General features: G+C 36.4%; 1 protein-coding gene across 1 annotated transcript in view; it reads left to right on the top strand.

Moving 5' to 3' along the window:
* Positions 1-21,724, top strand: part of LOC110032617 (UPF0505 protein C16orf62 homolog) — a 148,056-nt gene that overhangs the window by 34,653 nt on the left and 91,679 nt on the right. Inside the window, exons 4-8 of the mRNA XM_020736290.1 lie at positions 2,426-2,644; positions 2,971-3,001; positions 3,123-3,307; positions 4,909-5,068; positions 19,179-19,275. Of these exons, the coding sequence (XP_020591949.1) occupies positions 2,426-2,644; positions 2,971-3,001; positions 3,123-3,307; positions 4,909-5,068; positions 19,179-19,275 (692 nt within the window). The remainder of the gene's footprint in view (positions 1-2,425; positions 2,645-2,970; positions 3,002-3,122; positions 3,308-4,908; positions 5,069-19,178; positions 19,276-21,724) is intronic.

Here is a 21,724-nt window from a genome sequence, read left to right as displayed (position 1 = left end):
GCGTTGGCGCAGTCCGTTTCGTCATCCGGGGTCGTTCGGACGACGTTGTCGACGATCGGGTCAAAAACACGCCGAAATTTGAATTTCACAAAATTTTGACCCGCGATCGATCGTCCCAAAAAGTATAATTGAGCATTCGACAAGTAACAATGGCCATGCGAATTGCGACGATCGGACGTATCGACCCTCCGAATTGCGAAGCTTGTGCGCGCGGGAGTGCGAATTGTGCAAAAGGCCACCCTAAGGCTCAGGAAGGTCCTATAGGGAATCCCTTTTGGGTTTCCTCGTGTTGGTTTCGTCCTTCTAAGTGCTAGAAGTTGATACCACGCACGCGAAACTCCAGAAGGGGATCGAAGCGGGTCGAGCTAAAACGAGGCGGGTCCCACTTCTAAGGTTCTAAGATAGTCGAAGGGAGATTCCTAAGGCTAGATCCTAAAACCTAAACGGAAGACTAGACCTCACGAAAAAAATGAGGTCAACAGTATGTTTCAAAGTAAATTTAATATACTTGTGTTGATCAAATTTGGATATTTAATGTGATAGTATAGATAGGCTTAGTTCACTCGTAAACTCAAAATATAATAGTTTTGAAATGTATGAGTTATGGCTCCTATCTTGCTTACATCATCTATTATAATGTTTTGTTAAATATTAGATTTGAATCATATTTAATGATTTTTGGCACTTTAAAAGTTTTTTTTTTTTAAATATTAGTTTACTGGAAAGCAAGGACATCACCCTAATAATATGATCTTGGTACCATATGATCTCATTTAAACCTATACTAACTAGTTTCATTATTTGAGATAATTCACTGAAGTTTCCTGAAAAGCTAAGAGCTTTGGAGGTTTAACATCAATTGAGCAATTTGACCGAATACCAGAAGAAAAATAAATGAAAAAAAACACAAAAAGAAAAGCGAAATCCTCATTGCTGGAAAGCCATTCCCTTGTTTATTGGTTGGAACTAACTTTCTTTTAAAATGAATTGGAAAAAGCCATTCCTATGAGTGATTATGATTCTTTTACATCATGCTAAAGTTCATAATATTAAAATAAAAGTAGTGTTAAATCTTAAAATGATCCCCGACCATTTAAATGTGGGCAATTTAGTTCCAAAATTTTGTAGTGCTCCAATTTAGTCCCCCTAACTGTTGAAAATTGCCCCAGTTAGACTTCCAGGGCCAATTCTTAAGTTGAGATCAATTTTGTATACCCGAGAACTAACCTGGGATCATTTTTTTGTCAGGATTTTTACACAAGGGATTAACTGGGTTTATTTTTCAGTATTCAGGGAATTGTTTGAAGCACTACGAAACTCTGGGACAAAAATAATCACTTTGTAATAGACCAGGACCATTTATGTAAATAGATGAAGTAGTTGAAAAATGAAGAACAGGAAACTTTTGAAAAAATGAGAGGAAAAATTGTGATTTTGCGGGTGATGATGACGGGGTACCAAATTTTTTTGTATCAAAGTTCTTTTGTTACATTAGTTGCGAGTCCATTTATGAACGTACGCTTCACCTATTGCTATTGTCATATTTATATTTTTTAACATTCACAGCCATCATTACTTGCAACCAATATTAATTGCTTTCTTTTATACAATAACAACAACAACAACAACAACAACAAAGCCTTATTCCCACTATGTGGGGTCGGCTACATGAACCCTTTTTCTCCATTGCGTCTTTTTTAGTGTCATATTTTCATTTAGTTTCATAGTAATTGCTTTCTTTTATATGCAAGAAAAGCAGCTGAATTGTATCTCGGTCCATTTAGTCAAACTCATTAAAGTTGAGTCCAGTTTTCTATGACTAAGCTTATGGATCTTGCATTTTTGTTTCAACATCCATTTCTTTTTGTTTTTAAGGATCCATTTGAATTCAGTTGATGTAATCATAAAATTTTGTATGCCTTCCCGTTTGTTTTCCTCTAGTATTAGGGAGTAGGCTCCCACCCATTTCAAAAGATAGGTCGCATAACAAGGTAATGGCTTTTGGGTGGTTTTACTGTTAACTTTCAAAAGCCAGTGAATTAGGAGCGTGATAAGGGAGGAAAGTGGATGTTGTAAATGTATGTCTTCCCAGTTTTTAGTTGCCTTGGCTCAAAGCATTCCGTGTGCTCTTTAGCCCACAAAATTTTTGGAAATGACATAACTAGATTTCCACTTTTACGGGACAAATGCAAAATGGTTTTAAACTTGGGGAACTTATACTTTGTTTTGAAAGATTGTGGACCAAGATGCAATTAGGTAGGAAATGTGTGGTTGTTGAAGCACTTGAACTGAGCTTGGTAGGGATTGTTGTTGCTAGCTCAGTCTATAACTTGTTAACTCATTTATGCATGAATAAGTTTTGTCCTCTTTATGGCCGTTTTTATTCGGATTGCTGCTTGACTTCTTATGATCTTATGCATGAAAGATTGATGCTACCAGTCCTGAGAAGGTTGATTTTGAAGACCCATTGAGAGCAAATGCTGTAGATGGTGCGGATCCCTCTTCTAGCGTACAGAGATTTGATTATACTTTCAGAAGAAGTCTTTCTGATGAAGTGGGTCAGTTTTCAGCAAAAGAATGGGCTGTTTTTAGTAAAGCACTGTTGCAAAAATTCTCTTACAGTAATATGATAACGATGCCAGCTGTAAGTTTCTTAATTATGCAAGCATAACCTGGTATTATGCTGTTTCTTACGGGATGGATCTTTTCTTTTATCTTGACATCTAAGTTATTTTTTGATGTGATTATACTAGGTTGAAATAGTAGCTCCATGGTTCTTTTTATAGTAGTTGTTAGGTCTATTAGCTTGAAGATTAAGTATTTTTTTTCCTTAGATTGAACTTGATACTTGATTACATCATTTACCTATTGAATGATAAATAGATTTATTTGTTAATTGGCTGGATGATGCGTATCTGACTGAATATTGTTTTGGATGGTGGTAATTCTGCGTGCTTATTTCTTCTGCAGGCATTGGACACTTTGCCAAAGAACAACAAAGGTACGCTGATGTAATTATTAGGTTCATGCAATGAATTTGTACTTTATATTGACATGGAACTTGCTTAATATTTAATTATTTAAGATTTTTTTGAACTACAACGAAGTTTTTATTTATGCAGAGCATAACAAGTCTTTAGCAGATGTGCACATGGAGGAATTAGAAGATCCTGAAATGATGATAAATGAGGAGAAGAAGGTGATCACTCAGCAGGAGTATGTCTCACGATTACAAGAGCTTAAAACAGAAATTGCTCGGGCATGGAAAGCTGATGATCGAATAAAAGCATTGAAGATATCAATTAAGGCTTGACCCTTTTTTCTTAATGAAAATTATATCAATCATGCTTAATTTATTGATATATTTTTCTAATGCTTTCAAAGAAATGAACACATTATGCAAAATCACTCTTTTTTTTCATTGCATAAAACTCAGTGAAGCAAAGCTTTTGTTTGATAAAGTGCTTATTTTTTGTATAATATTTATACATGTCATTTATTATATGTATATAATACCCATTTCATTTTATCAAAATCTCATCAAATAATAAATTTCAAAAAAAAAAAAATGATACATACAATAAAATAATAAAATGTGGATTTTTTACTAAATGAATTAAAAAAATTATATAAAATAATAATAAAATATAACATGCATACCTAATTTGATCATGATCTTCAAAAGTGTACAACCAACTTCTACTAATTTGTATTATGCAGAGAAATCAACTAAAAAATAAAATTAATATAGTAATTTGATATGAATTTTAGGAATTTTAAGATTGCATCATAAATTTACTTTATGTATTGAAAAGGCTGGTGAATTGGTGAGGAATGTAGCTGTGTAAATGAGTTGAGTCGAGCTTGAGTCACCCTTGGCTTGAACTTGAGCTTAAGCTTGATTAATTTAACTAGTTCAAGCTCAAACTCAAGCTCAATTCTATTAATTTAAGCTTGAGATCATTTATTATGAAAAAGAGAAGATGATTCCAATTTGAGCTATTGTAGCAATATGTTGATGAAAATAATGAAAAATTAAGAAGTTTTAAAAACAAATTAGTTGAGATAGGGGAGAGTGCTAAGCTTTTTAAGACTTTTAACACTTTTGTACTTAAATAATTAAATTTTAATATTCTTAAGTCTATTTTATGTTAATATTTTTTAATTGAATGAACTTGCAAGTTCATGCGTGTAGTTGGGGTTGGCTCTCAACGCTTGATTTGTTAGCTCTTGAGCTTGATTTAGAGGCATTTATAGAGCTAAAGCTCAATCTAATTCATGAGTTGGCCTTACTTTGTTACACACTTAAGCATGGATTACAATCCTAAACTTCACTTAACATAGAATGCTTCTTGGTTGCAATCCTTATGCCTGAAGTGCAGCTAAGTGTCCATGTCGTTGTTGAGCGAAGCGTTGTGGATTTGTACTTTATCGCTTCACTTTAAAAGCACACTTTTCATGTCACTGCTTTTCTTACACTACGTTAGTTTCTTATACCTTATGTGATGAGAGGCATCCTTGCTTTTACTTTTTCAAAGCTAGGATATGCAAGTATCCGCCTATGTTCATAGTTGAAAATACTGAACTTTTACTCAATGGTTGAACATTTAACCTGCATTCTGCTTCTATATGTATGGATCCCAAGAAACGTGATCAAATTCAGAATTAGTTATATAATTAAATTCTGCAAAAAAAAAAAAGATTAATGGCTCTTAATTTTTTTTTATTGTTTAACACAATCAAGTGTGATTCAGGATGTAAGTGTCTTTTGTGCTCCAAATGCAGCATTTAAGGAATTGCATGTTATGACGGCTTGCCTTGGCTTGCCTTTTGAATGTTTCCTCGTACACTGCAGGTTTCGAGGCTTCTCGGCTTGCCTCCTTTTAAATGTTTCCTCGTACACTGCAGGTTTCGAGGCTTCTGATTGACACATCAGTTTTGCAGTTCTATCCAACCTTGTTCTTGTTAGTCATAGACGTAATGGATATGTTTGGTGATTTGGTGTGGGAAAGAATTAAAAAGAAAGTTGAATATTCTGATGATGGGACTTTAATCTGTTCTTTGCCAGGCATGTTTCATGTAAATTTGTATCCTATCTGGTCCTGTCCAGATTTTTCATATTCTTATTGGTATTTGAGTTAGATTAATGTGCATTGCTACCTATAATGCAAAAAGTTGATTATTACAAATTAATGTATATGCTCCACTGAAGGCTTTTTAATGATGTTTAGACTTTTCTTTTCTTTCATTTTTCATATTACAGTATCCATATTTTAGTCTTAATGTTCGTAGTCATATTGCTTGATTCATATGCTATAATAGGTATTAGTGTCTATCATCATCAGTCATTTCTATTGAGTGCCATTTGAATTGCTAAATATTGTTTTGTAAATATACTTGTCCAAATTTTTGCCCATCTTACCTTTGCTCATATTAATTGCTCCTCCACATTTTTAGGCAAACAAGTTTATTTTCAAGGTGGACCACTTCTTTAGACTTGAATAACCATGACCAAGGGGTATAACTTTGATCTTCTTTATAAGATATCAACGGAGGCATCTGTTAGGGTTGTGGATTGATGTCATAAGTTGATCCTATGATATAAAACTTTTATATATAATATTTGAAAAAAATTGCTTTGTTTTATCTTTGATTATGGGAAGCTAGTTTTGGTGTCTAATTGGAGACGGTCCTTTGTTTTTGCATGAATCATTTTGATTTGGCCACGCTTTAAGATTAACTCATTGGGCGTATTTCTTCATTGGTTGAATCTTGGCCCAAGCACAACTGCTTGAGTGTATTGCTGGCTTCATGCGCTGGTTTTTGAATTTGGATGGGTTTTGCCTGGGGTTTAGCGCTTTGGTTTCATTTTTTTATTTACACTCCATAGGTTACGATCTGAGCAGTTCTGTGATGGTGCCATTCTTCATCTTATTTTAGCATGTTTTGGGTAAGCCAATTCAATTAATGTCAGTGGTGAGTTTCATGCTTGTGTGAGTAGGTAACATCTTCGTGCCAGCACTGACTTGTTGTGGGCCAACTGCAATGCAACTGGATAGTCATTTCAGTTAGCTATTGTTTATCTTTTGATCCATGTATTTTTATGACTTTTCTGTGATTTGTCGTGCTTTGTTGCTCTCGTGCTTCAAGTGTTTGCTGATTTAGCTCACTGGTTTTCTTTGATAACTCAATTAGCTAATGAGATTGATTAAATGCTGTTTTATGTTGGGAGCATTTAATGTTGTTTTTCTAAATCGAGTGTTGCTTGCAAGAACTAAGGTGTTAATCTTGTGCTATTTGCTTTGCTAAGCTTTGCTAAATTTCATTCCTCCTCTATTTTGTGCCTATATCATTTGAACAGTTGCTAGAGTGTAAATTTAGCTGCTTAATCTGCCGAGCATTCAAATCTATTTTGCTAAATTTGCTTGTGTTAAATTTGGTGCTTAATAAATGATTCTTTTGCTTGCATTCCTAGGATTAGAGCAGCTACTTCATCCTCCAGCGTTTGAATTTTTGAATCTGTACGCTCAATTTATCAAATTAAATCTTGCATTCACTGTTACAATTTTATTCTTTTGTGCTTAATCATTGTATGTTTGCAATCCACTTTGACAGCTTAGTACTTCTCCAGCTGCTGCTCTTGTTGGCTCCTTATTGGCTCTAGCCCTTAAATAACTGCATCCAGTTATTGCACAATTATTGCACAATACGATTACTAACCAACAGTGTAACGTCATAGTTGGTACTTACTGTTTAATGGGTTTTGGTTGGGTCTGTTGGGTGAATGATATCATCTTGAAATTTCTTTTGGGGCCAATATAAAAGGTTTCTTCAATATTTTTGAGAAATTGGAATTTTCTATTTTTAGAATATTCTATTTGTGGCAGTTTTCTATTTTTAGAATTTTTTATTTTTGATAGTTTCCTTTTTTCTATTTTCTAGCATGAGAATTTGCTGATTTTGTGGCTTTCTGAAATTCAAGAATAATGATCATTTTACTTCTCAAAAAACCTTCATATAAACAAAACCTAATGCCTTTTCTCTATCTTCTTTTTTTCTTATGATGTCTACAGCTGGCACTAAAAGAAAATCTACTCTATTGGTTTCGGTAATTCCAAAGCCCAACCTTACAACTCTCATGCCTTTACTTACAAATTATTATTCCCAGAATTTAGCCCTTTATCTCACAATTACAAAATTCAATGTGCACAACTATCTCGAGTGGCTCAATCCATAAAGTTGGCTATTGATGGGAGAGACAAAATTAGACATTTAACGAGTGAAATTTCAGAACCTGTTGCTAGTGATCCTAATTCAAAAAAAAACATAGTAGTCAGAAAGCTCTTGTTATTTCATGGCTAATCAACTCCATGGAACCGGCCATAAAAAAACTTCATATATTTTTTCCCATGGCTCAATATATTTGGGAGGCCGTTCGAGATTTTTATTTAGACTTGGGAGAATTTTTCTCAAATTTTTGAGTTGAAAACTCAACTTAAAAAAATTCAAGCAGAATAATTGTGGTGTTACTACCTATTACAATGACTTGGTAATTGTATGACATGATCTAGATCAATGTGATACGTCTTCTTCTGCAGATGAGAGAGTCGACGAGAGAACCACCCCCCGTGATGGGTGTGCATTCTACATTAACCAAAAATAAAAGATGATATAAAAGCTATATAAAAGGTGCAGTGTGTTTGGAATCAGCTTCAACCAAACTCAAAAAAGATTGGTCATAAGTGCGAGCATCGTGAACAAAAGACCTAGTCAAAGCCAGCTGAGAATAAAATGGGCCTCTTTGTTACTTTCCAGCAAAAAAGAAAAGAACTTCCTTAAAATCATAAAGGAAAGTAAATTTGAATCCATTTCCAAGTTGTTTCCAATCTTTAGTTGTCATCCTCTCACGAAAACAGTTGATGACGGTTTCATATCCCATTCAATGATGACACTCTTAGTTTCAAACACCCAACTAGAGCAGTTGACCTGGCCAAATCCTAGGAGGAGCTGAGGACGATCTCTGCATTCAGGTGGGGCCCACACAAACACGAATCACATACAAGAGGGGAATTAATGGGAGTTTTGAGTGAGAAAGATTGAATGGATTTTGGAAAGTATTTATTAGGGCAAATTTTTTAAGGTTTACTTTATGTTTTGCTTTGCTATAGTTTTCTTTTCTTTTTGTGTTTCTAGGCATATCTAGGCTATGTGGAGAGATGATTTACCTCTCGAATTGTAGATCATCCTTTGTCTCTTGTTTGTTTGCTTTTATATTAATCAAATTAGCCTTATATTGTGTTTTCTCACATATATTACAATTTTCTTGCTGATGTTGATTTTGGGTATCAGAGCAAGATCTTGGAGGAATGACAACATAAAATGTGGATATGTTGGAAGAAGTAGGGCAAATCAGATTGGGGAAGGACGAAAGGTTCACCACTATAGATGACAGGTTTTTTTTCATGTCAAACTTAATGGAGGGTGGACTCGAGAGATTTTTTTCCATGGAGAACTGAATGGAGGACCGATTAAAGAGTCTTGAGGAGATGATAAAGGCCCATTGAGATGCAATTTAAAACCTGCATGACAATTTGCAAATCCTAACTAAATGTTAATGAAAGAATCCTTGACCATATCGAAGGGGAAGAAGATCAAACGAGAGGCCCATGAGGAGGAAAACATCTACCACCGAAGAGATTTCCTCTAGGATTTCGAGAGTGGATGGAGTTGAAACTTATGGAGGCAGGTGGGTTAAAAAATTTTGGGGGGTTTATGCAAGGAGCACGAAAAAGGAAGGAGAGAAGTGGGAGTGGGTTGTATATATGACTGAAGGAGAGAGTTTCACCTTAGACACATTGGGGGAAATGCCAGAGGGAGAGGAAGTTGGGGTAAGAATGCGAGGGTGAGGAAACTGAAGATGCCGATCTTCAAAGGGGAAGATGCACATGGGTGAGTATACAGGATGGAGCGATATTCTGCAGTAAATAAGTTAACTAGGAAAGAGAAGCTGATGACAATAGAGTTATGTTTAGAGGGAAAGACCGTAACATGATCGGTTTGTGGGAGAATTTTTAAAATTGCTTGTTGGAATGTTTTCGAGTCATTCGGGAAGGAGACCTACATGAGCAATTTAATGTTGATTCAGGATGGGACGGTCACAGAATATAGGGAGAGGTCAAGCTATTGTCGGGGTGGTTGAGGGGTATTTATGTAATAGGACTGGAGAGTATCTTCTTGAAGGGCTTAAAGTCCGACATCCGCGCAACCCTTCGACCATTGAGATCTTGAGGATCGAAGGATATGAAGAAGCTCACCTAGATGGTGGAAGACGAGAAACAGGTGAAGAAGACCAACAAAGGTGGCACCTCGAGAGGATTCTACTAGAGTGCCTTGACGACTATGATATTGAGGACTCAGACGGTGTCATTTCTGAATGAGGCTCCAAAGGAGAGGAATACGGGGTTCCATCCTGGGGGAAATTTCAAGTGCCTCATGAAGGCAAAAGTGCGAGATAAGAGAGCAAAAGGATTTTGTTTTCTATGTGATGAGAAGCATGCTCTAGGCCATTGTTTCAAAGAATGCACACTTCATGTATTTTTAGTTCATGAGGGCGAAGAGACAAATAGTGTGGAGCTAGACGAAGAAATGGTGGAGGAAGAGGAGCCTTTTCACTTGGATGTAATGGATATGTCCTTCAATTCAATAGTGAGATTTACTTCAAATCACAGTATGAAGGTGAATGGACGGATCGTGGAGCAGTCGATTGTGGTGTTGGTGGATGGTTGGGCCACATATAATTTCATTTCAAATCAAGTTGTGGATCAACTAGGATTGGAGCTAGTAGAGATGTAGAGCTTTGGGGTCATGATGGGGATGAGGAAGGTGGAGTAATTTCGGAGAATTTGTAAAGGATTAGTTCTGATGCTACATGGTCTATTGGTGGTGGACTTCCTTCCATCAAACTTGGGTAGCACTGATGTGATTCTTAGGATGAAGTTGCTGCAGACGCTTGGGGAGATAGAGGTGGACTAGAAATTTCTAATGATGGAGTTCCAGATGGAGGGTAAGAAGGTATTGCTAAGAGGAGATGCCTGCTTATGCAAAACCATGGTCTAGACGATATAAGGAGCAGGGCTAGGCTATTTGGTGGAGATGTAGAGCATAAAGGAGATACATGATCCTAAGTCAGAAGAGTTTCTCGTACAACTATTTCCTGACATCTATCAACAACCGAGCGGATTATCACCACTGAGCAAGCAAAAACACTTCGTTACCTTAAGGAGGGCGTCCCTTATATCAGTGTCAGATCATATCGATATTCTCTGATTCAAAAGGACGAGATAGAGAAGTTGATCCGAGAGATGCTCGAAGCCGGATTATCATATCCAATGTGAGCCTCTTTCCAGTTCAGTCCTATTGGTGAAGAAAAAAGAATAATTGGAGATTTTGTTTGGATGGCTAGGTTTTGAATAAGGAAATTATATTGGCCAAGTTTTCTATTCTTGTGATTGATAAGTTATTAGACGAGCTTTATGAGACAGTAGCATGGCCGCTAACAGAGCTGTTGAAGAAAGACAGTTTCAAATGGGGGGAAGCAACAACATTAGGCCTTCGAACATCTGAAGAGAGCCATGACCAGCGTTCCAATATTAGCATTTCCAGACTTTAGTAAACCATTTGTAGTAGAAATGGATGCATTAGGATACAAATTGGGAGTAGTGCTCATGCATGACTAGCAGCTGATTGCCTAATTCAGCCAACTGCTCACATCTAGCACGAGGCTCAAGTCAGTATACGAGCGAGAGTTGATAGCTATCATCTTGGCCATTCAGAAGTGGAGACTGTACTTGTTGTGGCGATACTTCTAGTTAAGACTGATCGAAAGAGCTTGAAGTATGTTTTCGAGCAGAGGATGATGATTGAGGATCATAAGAGGTGGTTATCCAAGTTACTGGGATATGATTTTGAGATTCAGTAATATCTAGGATTAGAGAATAAAACAGTAGATGCATTGTTAAGGGTGGTGGAGGAGCCCTAGCTAACAGGATTATCGATACCCATTGGTCTTAGATTGGTAAGCCCTGAGATGGGAGAGCAAGCAGGATGATGGGTCGAGGAATATACAGGAAGAGTTGCTACAGGATTTGAACAATCATTCAGGATATGCTTTAAGGGGACATCAACGATCATGAAGCGAAAGCGGGTTGATATAGGAGAGAGATACAATTTGAACATGGGGACATGATTTACTTGAATTTGGGGCCCTACCGGCAGAAGAAATTAGCCAGATAGAGTAAGAAACTCTCCACGATATTTTGGACTGGAAGATAACACACATCATGGCATTGGCCTATCATTTGCGATTACCACTATCTTTAACACTACATCTAATATTTTATGTTTCGCAACTGAGGCATGCTATCAAAGATCAGATACTCTCATCTTCGTTACCTCCGATGCTAACAGGGACATGGAGGTGATTCTAGAACTTTTGGAGGTCGAAGGTGTTTGTCGAGGAGTGGTTATGGCAAAGAAGGTATTGACTAAGTGGAAAGATCTGTCAGATTATAGAGCAACGTAAGATCCTTATGAAGTGATTCATAAGAAATTTCCCTCATTCCATCTTGAGGATAATGTGCTTCTTTGGGAGGGAATATTGATATGCCTGCTCCTGTAGACGAGACAGTTGACGAGAGAACCGCTGGTCTAAGAGGTACCGGTTTGGACGGGCCATGCCCAGCCAAACAAGCCGACTTGGCAAAGCTAGCCGCCAAAAGAGGCAAAAACCCTAGGAGGTGCTGATGATGATCTTTGCATTCCGGTGGGGCCTACACTTCTGGTTACCAGAGTTGCATAAATCAAGACTCAGTGTGTAACGAATTAGTCTCTCTCAATCATCACAAACATTAACAAATAAATTCAATTCATAATTCATTAACATTCTAATTAGTTGGAAGCGTACATAATGATTTCATCAAAACGTATAGAGAGAGATTAAAAATCAAATATATAAAGATAGTACCCCAAAAATCTATACAACTTTCAAAATAATACAATTCAAAAAACTATATAATATCACACCCGATTAATCACTCTTAAGTTGTAGGATCAACGAAATAATCAAGATTAAAGTAAGATTCTATAGATGAAAAGAAAGAATCGTGCATATTCAACAATGACTAATATGAGTGACAACGGAATATAACACAAGTATGCTTTAGTCATATAAAACATCTAAAGTAAAGAGGCATGAATGCAGTAAACAGTAACGAGCTGTAACAAATATTTATTTCATTTATTCCTGTATAATCATATAAATTTCTTTAACTATTTCATTCTCGATAACTGTCATTTTAGGAATGTCACTTGTGCTTGGCTTTGACTTAATTCACTTTGTTTCATTTTATTTGGTCATCACCCAACTCATCAGTTTCACAACTTCTAAAGTTTGGCCATCCTAACATTGCAATTATCAACAACCCTTCCTGATACCAAAAGGTACATTCATGCCTAAATTTTATGAGTCGGCAATTCTATAGTTTTCTTATCATCTTTTCCTATAGCTTATTCATACAACACCTTACTTGTCACACCACTTAACATTTCCTTGAAACATATTTCTTGCAACAATCATTTGTCATATGTATATATGATGGTATATGGATACTTGCACGCAATAGTTCAATAAATATGCACACAAGCACAATAAAAGCAGTAAAATTAGAAATATCATTAGTGTCGACTTAAGTTTATATTTCTATAATATATGTTTATATTCAAAAATTGGTAAAAATTTTTAAATACAATTGCATATAAATGAATCACGTAATAATCTTATAGAAAGTTATTCTTCTTAGTTTAGCATATGATTATCTCACATGAATATACGGAGTAGTCCTGCGACGAGTTTCCTCAGGCCTGCCTCGAGCTTGTTGTTTAGAGTATACTACCTGTAATCCTAACTTTCTTTGAGTATAATGAAATTCTCAACTTGGGTCTTAATTTATCCAAAATATAATGTAATTGCTATTTCTCGCCTTGACATGATCTTCCCGCATTAAGTTTTCTCCATAAAGATTTCTTTTATTCCCTTTTCTTTCTTCCTCATCTTCTTTCCTTCCCTTCTTTTTTATTCTTCTCTGATTTCTCGCTTACGACCCTACCTGAGTGTCAAAAATCAAAATTCACAGCTTCAGGCCATGCTTTCGACTCTCGCTACAGTAATGGGGATTACTGAAATGCTTCAACTAATGGCAAAACACAGAAATAGATTTTCGGAGAGGGAAATGAATGTTTCAAATTACATAAAAATAAGAATTCTCTTATTAATTTCTTTCCCTAATTCCAAATATGAGAGCTCCAGCCTCCTACGTACATCATTTGTTTCGTTCTGCTACAACAACCGAGCGAAGAACTCACGGGAAGAAGGTTTCACCCTATAAATTTATTTACCTCTCAACCCATCCATCGAAATCCCATCCTGTCATTCCATGCCGCGTGAAGTGATAAAAATATAGAGAACAATTCCGAACTTTACTGGGGCTTAGAATAAATTAAAACTAAACCGTACCACAGAATAACGTGATCACACAAATTCAAGATAAATTAAAACAAAATCTAAATGTAAGCACAGTGAATGTAAAACCAGAAAGTGAACACAAGATCTAGGAAAAACCCGAGAATGAAAAAAAATTACGGAGCCACACCACCCAAAAAATTCCATTATGAAATCAAAGAGTTTTAGAGAAATCTCACACCAATTTCCTCTTTATACACAAGCATACTTACATGACTCACTCCGCAATCTTCCTTCTAATCTAATGCAAGAGTCACAGTTGAATTACTGAAATCCACTTCTTTGACTCTTCTCACATTCATCGGGAGGAATTGAATCGAAGAACCCAAACGAAGAAAAATACTCGAGAGAGCCCTTACATCGCTCAAAATCGGGAGTTAAAAAAAAATCCTGTGTTAACTGCCTCGGGCACAAAAGTGCCCGGACTTGACGCTTGAGCTGCAAGCACTCTGGAAACAGGCGCCTAGGCGCTTGAAGAGGGCGCCTAAGTACTCATATTTGGCGCCTAAGAGCTCATAAAGGGGCGCAAGAGCGCCCTCGGCTCTGTGAGCAACCGAAAATGGTATCGGGCGCTCTGTTTGGAAGAAGCCAACGCCAATAGTGGGCGCGGGTGCATCTGAATACTCGGTGCTCGTGGGTGTTCCAATCAGGCTCCATAACATGACAATATCTCACTTGGAGACTGATTGCATTGAGTCCAGTCCTCTATACCTGCAACTCCATCTGAATTGCCTTTATAGTAACTTATCGTGTTCACGTACCGTGGTGTGGCTCATTTCTATTCTCAACTTTCATGAAGCCCAACTGAAGCCAAGTATAGGTTCAATTTCTTGTCATTGCCTTCATCAACATATCTGCAGGATTCTCAGCTATGTCTGTGTGCTTATGTTTATCTTCTCCTGAAATAACTTTTCATCCTTTAGAAAAGAACAAATTAAATATTACCTCAGCTGAATATATTTCGTCCTGGCTTGAAAAGTAGCATTTTTAGCAAGATGAATCACACTTATACTATTACTATAGAGTTTTCCAATCCCTTATTGATTGCCCAATTCTGCCATGAAACTCTGTAGCTAAATCATCTCATTGTGAACCTCAGTGATAATAATATATTTAGTCTCCGTAGTTGAAAGTGCAATGATCTTTTGTAACATGGAAACCGAACTCATTGTTGTGTTTTCCAATGTAATGATATACCCTATTGTACTTCTCATACTATCCACATCTCTCGACAGATCTGAATCTACAATTCCTTGTAGATTGAACGCGCACTTCCATAACAGTGTCCTGTTGACTGCTCCTCTCAAATATCTAAGAATCCACTTTATCGTCTTTCAATGATGCCTGCCTGGATTGCGTATGTACCTGCTAACCACTCGACTGTATATGCAATATCTGGACTGATGCAAATAATCACATACATCAAACTTCCAACTGTTGAAGCATATAGAGCTCTCTCCATCTTTGCTCGCTTTGCATCAGAGTTGGGTGATAATTCTTTAGTTTGAAGTGACTACCTAAGGGAGTGCTAATTGTTTTTGCCTCCCTCTGAGGATCTTCTCAACATACTTTGCCTAAGATAACTTCAGTATTGCTGCATATCTGTCCTTGTCGATTCTCATCCTGAGGATCTTCCTGGTTAGACCTAAATTCTTCATCTTGAACTCACTTGATAATTGTTTCTTTAAGTTTTCGATTTTTTCCATATTTGTCATTGCAATCAACATGTCATCCATATACAAGAGAAGCAAGATATACAATTACCAAAGTGTTTGATGAAGCAACAGTGCTTTTTCTGGCACTTCAAATACCCACTGTTGGACATGAACTTGTCAAACCTCCTGTACCACTGTCTCGGGGTCTGTTTCAAGCCATAAATGCTCTTCTTCCATTTGCAAACAAAATCATTTTTTCCTGGAACCTTGTAACCTTGTGGTTGCACCATGTATAACTCCTTCAGATCTCTATGTAAGAAATTTGTTTTTATATCTATCTGCTCTAGATATAGATCTTCTGCTACTAGACTCAGTACAACCCTGACAGTCGTCATTTTTATCTCCTGGGAAAAGATCTCTGTATAGTCTACTCCTTTCTACTGGAAACTCTTCACAACAAGCCTTGCCTTGTAGCGCTTATTGCCATTTGATTTTTTCTTCAGTCTGTAGACCTATTTGTTGTGTGGTGCTCTTTTGCCTTCTGATAGAACTGTCAAATCTCAAGTCTGATTAGACTCCAAAGATTGCATTTCTTCATCCATGACAAGCTCACACTCCCTTCAGTTTTCAACTTAAGTGGTCTCCTCAAAAAATACTCGTGTTCACCATTATTAGTTAGTAATAAAGTGTAAAGAAGGAGAATATCTGTGTACGTGTTGTATTACTCTGCTGAATCTCCCGACTTCAGTAACAGGTGACTGAGGTACTTCCAGTGCTTTTTATGTTTGAGCACTACTTTCTCCACTCTCTTGATCACCAGTGTCATCTATCTCAACATATCTGGATTATTCAGAAGTAGCTAATGGGCTATCCTGAGTTCTGGTCATGTCCTTGCACATCTCCCTTTTATTGAAAGTGACCCCACTCCTAATGAATTTCTTATTCTAGTTATCTCAAAACTTGTACCCAAACTCATCTAAACCATATCCATTGAAGGTGCATTTGACAGATTTTTGAGTCAGCTGCATTTACTATCAAGTGCACCTTCATGGATATGGTTTAGAAGTAGCTAAGTACTGACTAGGGATAACACCAGAGTGTCATTTTGGATTTCACTAGTGGAGACATTTGTATATAAACTCCTTTCCCGTCTCCATCACCAGCTTTCTTGTAGCTTTGCAGTCCTTTTTGAAATGCCCTTTCTTACTGCAGTTCCAACATTCTCCTCTGCTATTTCTACTGCCTGATCTGGATTTTCCCTTCCCAGACTTGGCTCTGCCTTTATCTGTATTCTTGTCTAGAGTTATTTCTCTATTATCAGCATTCAACGCAGAACCTGAAAATTCTTCATTTGCTATTTTTTTGCGAACTTCTTCATTTAGCATCAGACCTACGATATCATTGAAGTTCAACTTTGAAGTCATTGAAGAATTACTCACCGTCGTTATCAAACTATTCTAGCTGTCTGACAATGAAGATACTATCACCAGTGCTCTAACCTCATCATCAAACTTGATCCCCACAGAGCACAACTGACTCGTCACAGTGTTGAAGCTATTGAGATGCTCTGCCACTAAACTGTCTTCCACTAGAAGTTATTGAGATGCTCTGCCACTAAACTGTCTTCCACTATTTTTATGCTGAATAAGTTCATTAGAAAAACCTTATTGGAAGCAGAAGGTTTTTCGTACATCTTGGCTAGTGCCGCCATGAGATCCACATAGTTTTCTTAGTTACAATGTTGAATGCAACAAATGAGAAAAGTGATAACTTGATCAAACCTAGTATCGTTTGATCCAACACTTTTTATTTCTCCATATGCATAGATTCGGGCTTCTTTGTAATTCCTAGTAGTGGCATGTATAACTTTGTCTGATATAACAAATCCTTCACCTGCATCTTCCCAGAATATAAAGTTAATCCCACTTAACTTCTCCACTTTGACCCTTACTTCTTAGGCCATTGCTCACACTTGAATCGAACTCCCGCTTTGATACCGGGTTGATAAGAATATAGATAACAATTCCAAACTTAATCGAGGCTTAGGATCAATTAGAAACTAAACCATATTGCCGAATAACATGATCACAAAAATTCAAGATAAGTTGAAACAAAATCTAAATGGAACCCCAATCAAAGCAAAACCAGAAAGTGAACACAAGATTTTTAGTGGAAAACCTCAAGAATGAGAAAAAATCACGGAGTCAAACTATAAGAAAAATTCTACTATGAAATCAAAGTATTTTACAGAGAACTCATACTAATTTTCTCTTTACACACAAGGAAACTTACAACACTCGCTGCAAAATCTTTATTCTGTTAATCCAACACAAGAATCATGTTGAATTATTGAAATCCATTTCTTTGAGTCTTCTCAACTTCACCGGGAGGAACACAAATCAAATAACCTAAAGGAAGAAAAATACTCCAGAGTGCCCTTAACGCCACTCAAAATCGGGAATTTTACGAAAAAATCCTTTGTTAACTGCTTTGGGCTCATAGGCGCCCGGACTTGGCGATTGAGTGCCAAGCGCTCTGAAAGTGGGCGCCTCGACGCTTGAAGTGGGCCCCTAAGTGCCCACTTTTGGCGCTTAAGCGCCCATAAGGGGGCACAACTGTCTGAGAGAAAGCCAGTGCCAGTTGTGGGCGCATGTGCACCCGAATAGTTGCTGCTCTTGGGTGTTCCAATCAGGCTCCACAACATAACATAAATTGGGGATGCTAATTTGTGAGTAAGTGACCTTGTTCATTAAGATAGATTAAGGATTTTGTTAACTTTAATTAAGCTTTTATTTTTAAATTTTTATACCTCCAAATATATCCATAATCTATATATACATTTATATATTAATTGGATTGATTCACATTGTATTATTTATAAAAATAAATTGGCTGCGTTTCGGGAGGTGTGAAAAATTAGGTATATTTCAAAATGATTAAAATTTTATCTAAATTTTTACAATTGTCCCTTAGAAGGGTGATTTTATAGAGGTGACAGTAAAGGGTAGTTTAGTGCTTATGTGGGGGCTTTTATGAAGGAGACGGTAAAGGGTAGTATAGTACTTATGTGGGGGTAGATGGTAATGGTGGAGTTATATCATCATTAAGATTCATGATGGATGAAAACATTCTTGGGTGAAGGCTGTTTGGATCTTCTGGCTATTCTAAGAACTGAGACACATCATCGTTTAGATCTTTGCCCGACCGTTTAGCCTCGGTGTTTAAGATCTGTATCGTGGAAGATTTTGATCAGGTCGTAGGCTGCATTTGGTTGTGTGATATGAATTTTGTTGTTGGATCTTGGCTGCCACCTCCGAACCTGTCTTTAGTTTTGCGGATAGAGGATTGTCTTTAATGCAATTCAATTATCAAAATTTGAAGTACGGACGTTCACCCTACCCTCACTTCATGGAGTTTATGAAAGCAGGAATTTTGGAGTTATGGTTGAATGACCCTTATTAATGGGGAATCTGTAATTCTATAGTGACATTTCAATTATATTCTTAATCAAATTTCTAATGTATTGTGATAAAAATGTCTGTCGTAGTTTTGCTTTGGAAACATAAAATTGTTAAATCAGCTTATTTTTTGTATGGCCTAACTTCACTTTGTCATAAATGCGGGCAAAGAGGATGGACTTTTATATCAGATAATTACTTTATAAAGTGATGCTTATCTTTGTGAGTTTAATAAGCATCATAGGATCAATTCAGCTGTCTTCTGCCTTTCCCTTGTTAATTAAAATATCTTACTGCTATTCTTCTGATTATCTATGGAGGAAAAACTGTTTTGTTAAATTTTTATGCAGAACATATGCTAAAATAACGACTCCATACCTGTTGATTTCTTTTAATTTTTTAAAAATCCCAAGTTTAGTAGTAATACCTCTAGTTTTTGTTCTTTGTCGGGTTCTGCCTCTCTAATGTCTTCCACAACTTTGCTTGCAGAAAACTTTCTTTCTGTTGACGTTTGTTCTGAAGCTAAGGAAACTTGTTATAACTGGTTTTGCAAGATTGGCTCAATCCGCGAGCTTCTCCCACGCATGTGAACATCTCGTACTTTTCACTCATTTAGGTTTCTTTTTTAAACATCTCTTAACTCCAATTTCTTATTTGGTTCTAGTAATATTGTTTTATTTATTGCTTTCTCTGAATAATTTTCATTGCCATAATCTTAAATCTAAGCTTTTATTGATTGCTGGATGCTAAATGTGGCACGGATCACAATTTTTACTTGCCTGTATGATCAGTTTTCTCAACGATACTAATGTATGCTAATCTACTTTAGGTGGTAAGAAAATATTAAAGCTAGCACTAATCACATTTTGATTGACAGCACTGAAAATCTTGAATACCAAATTTTGGCCAATTAGGTGAAATTGTGATGATTCTAAAATTTACCTAATTTTCTGCATTCCTCAAAATGCATACAAATTATTTTTATTAAATTCTAATTTTTGTAATGATTAAAATGATATATAATACTGTAGATAAATTACTAATATAAATATATAATTGGTTTTATAAGAATAATAAATAATTTAATTAAATAAATCTTAATGCCCTAATTATTATAATAGCCTTGGATGCATGTTAAATTACCCTTAATCCCAACTCTGTAGCACCACTACGGTGAGGAGCATTACATGCAGCCATTGGATGCATATTAAGGGTAGCGATTAATAAGGTATTAATTATATGTCTACCTTATTCTCTATTTCACTCTCCTGATTCCCTTCTTCTATAAGTTGTACTCACTGGGATACTGTAGCCTAGCGAGACTGACGCGAAACAGGAGGCAAGGTCGGGTAAGTCAATTTCATAGGAAACAGAGAATAAAAAGGGAAAAATAAGAAGGAAAAAGAAAGGAGGAAAAGGAAGAAGAATTTGAGGAGAAATTAGTAGTTGAGGTAAGCAATTTATTGTAACAATATATATGTATAATTTCATTTCTTACCTAATTAATTAGTGATTCCCTCTTTGTTTTATTAGGAATAGCAGTTAATCAATTGAGAGAGGTGGTTGCTCTCGAATAGGCTGTTAAGAAAACAAGGATATATTCATCTGACACAAAATGGCTTTACTCAAATATTCACTCCTTTACTCCATGGAAGTGGCATGTTTTTATCTGGCATAAACTTATTACTCCATCAATATCCTTTTTTTCTTTGGAGATACTTTCATAAGTTGCTACCTCTTAATGATATACTCAAGTTGAAAGGGCTGAAGCTTGCATCTTATTGTTATATTTGTAAAAAAGGTTCTGAATCACTGAATCATCTATTTTTTTAGTGTCATTTTGTTAAAGAAGTCTGACATCGTATTAGTGCTTTTTTGGGATACACTGGCTTGCTAATCTAAACTTTAAAACTGTTATGGAGATTTGGAAGGGTTTGGAACCCTCTTTTACCAAGTTTTTCTGTTTACCGATAATTGTTTTATGGCTCATGTGGATGACAAGAAACAATCATAAATATGAAGCGACTGGATACACCTCCTCTACCACTTACATCTTAGCGATTGCTTATTTCAATAAGGCATGGAAGTCCTCTAGATATGATGTTACTACTACTGTAGCTAAGGGTAGGAAACCCATTTTGATTAAATGGGCACCACCCCCTCATGGTTGGTTTAAAATTAATGTCGATGGGAGCTTTTCTAATGCCTATACGGGTATGGGTGGAATTATAAGAGATGTGCATGGAAGATGTATAGCTTATTTTGCCTCCCCTTGTATTGTATTGCTACCTCCTCTACCTCCTCTCTTGAGGCTGAGACTTCTGCTGTGCTTGCTGCGCTTCATGTGGTTATCGCTTTACAATTAAATGACATTGTTTTGGAAACTGACTCTGAATCCCTGCTTAATATTCTTTTTGGCAAAAGTTAAACCTCCTTGGTATATTAATGTCTTGCTGAAAAGAATAAGGATCATAATTGATAGCCATCATTTAACTATTTCTTTTTCTTTCATTTATAGAGAAGGGAACCAATGTGTTGATTGGTTGGCCAAATGGAGGGTGCAAAATGCTATTGTTGGAAATAGCCCTCCCTCTTTCTTGCATAAATTTATCAAAAATGATCTGGAGGCCCCATATGTTCGCTATTGAGATGTTGCCCCCTATCTTGGTTTTCTGGTTGAATGCCCTTTGATTGTCACATAGTTGTTGGACTTGGGTGTCTTGGATGCTGGTTACACATAATCGGTGGAGTCAACTGGAAATTAGCTTTCTATATTTTAAATTTGCTCAATTCCTTTTTAGTTTTGGGGTTCGTTATGCATGTACATTTTGGGTTTACTCTTTTTGCTGGTATACATTTTGGGTTATCACATGTATTTTTTTGTTTTATTTTGTGTGGTGTTGTAATGTAGAATGTGGAACCCCTAGGTCTTCATGTTTGTTTTGTTTCTAGATGGGGATCCACTATCCCACCCCAAATTTTATAATTTTTTTATGATTAACGCGTAAGGAGCCACGAGATGCTCTTTTAATTAT

This window comes from Phalaenopsis equestris, unplaced genomic scaffold, assembly GCF_001263595.1.
Source record: "Phalaenopsis equestris unplaced genomic scaffold, ASM126359v1 Scaffold000985, whole genome shotgun sequence".
Lineage (NCBI taxonomy): Eukaryota > Viridiplantae > Streptophyta > Magnoliopsida > Asparagales > Orchidaceae > Phalaenopsis > Phalaenopsis equestris.
This window is presented reverse-complemented; position numbering and strand designations above follow the sequence as displayed.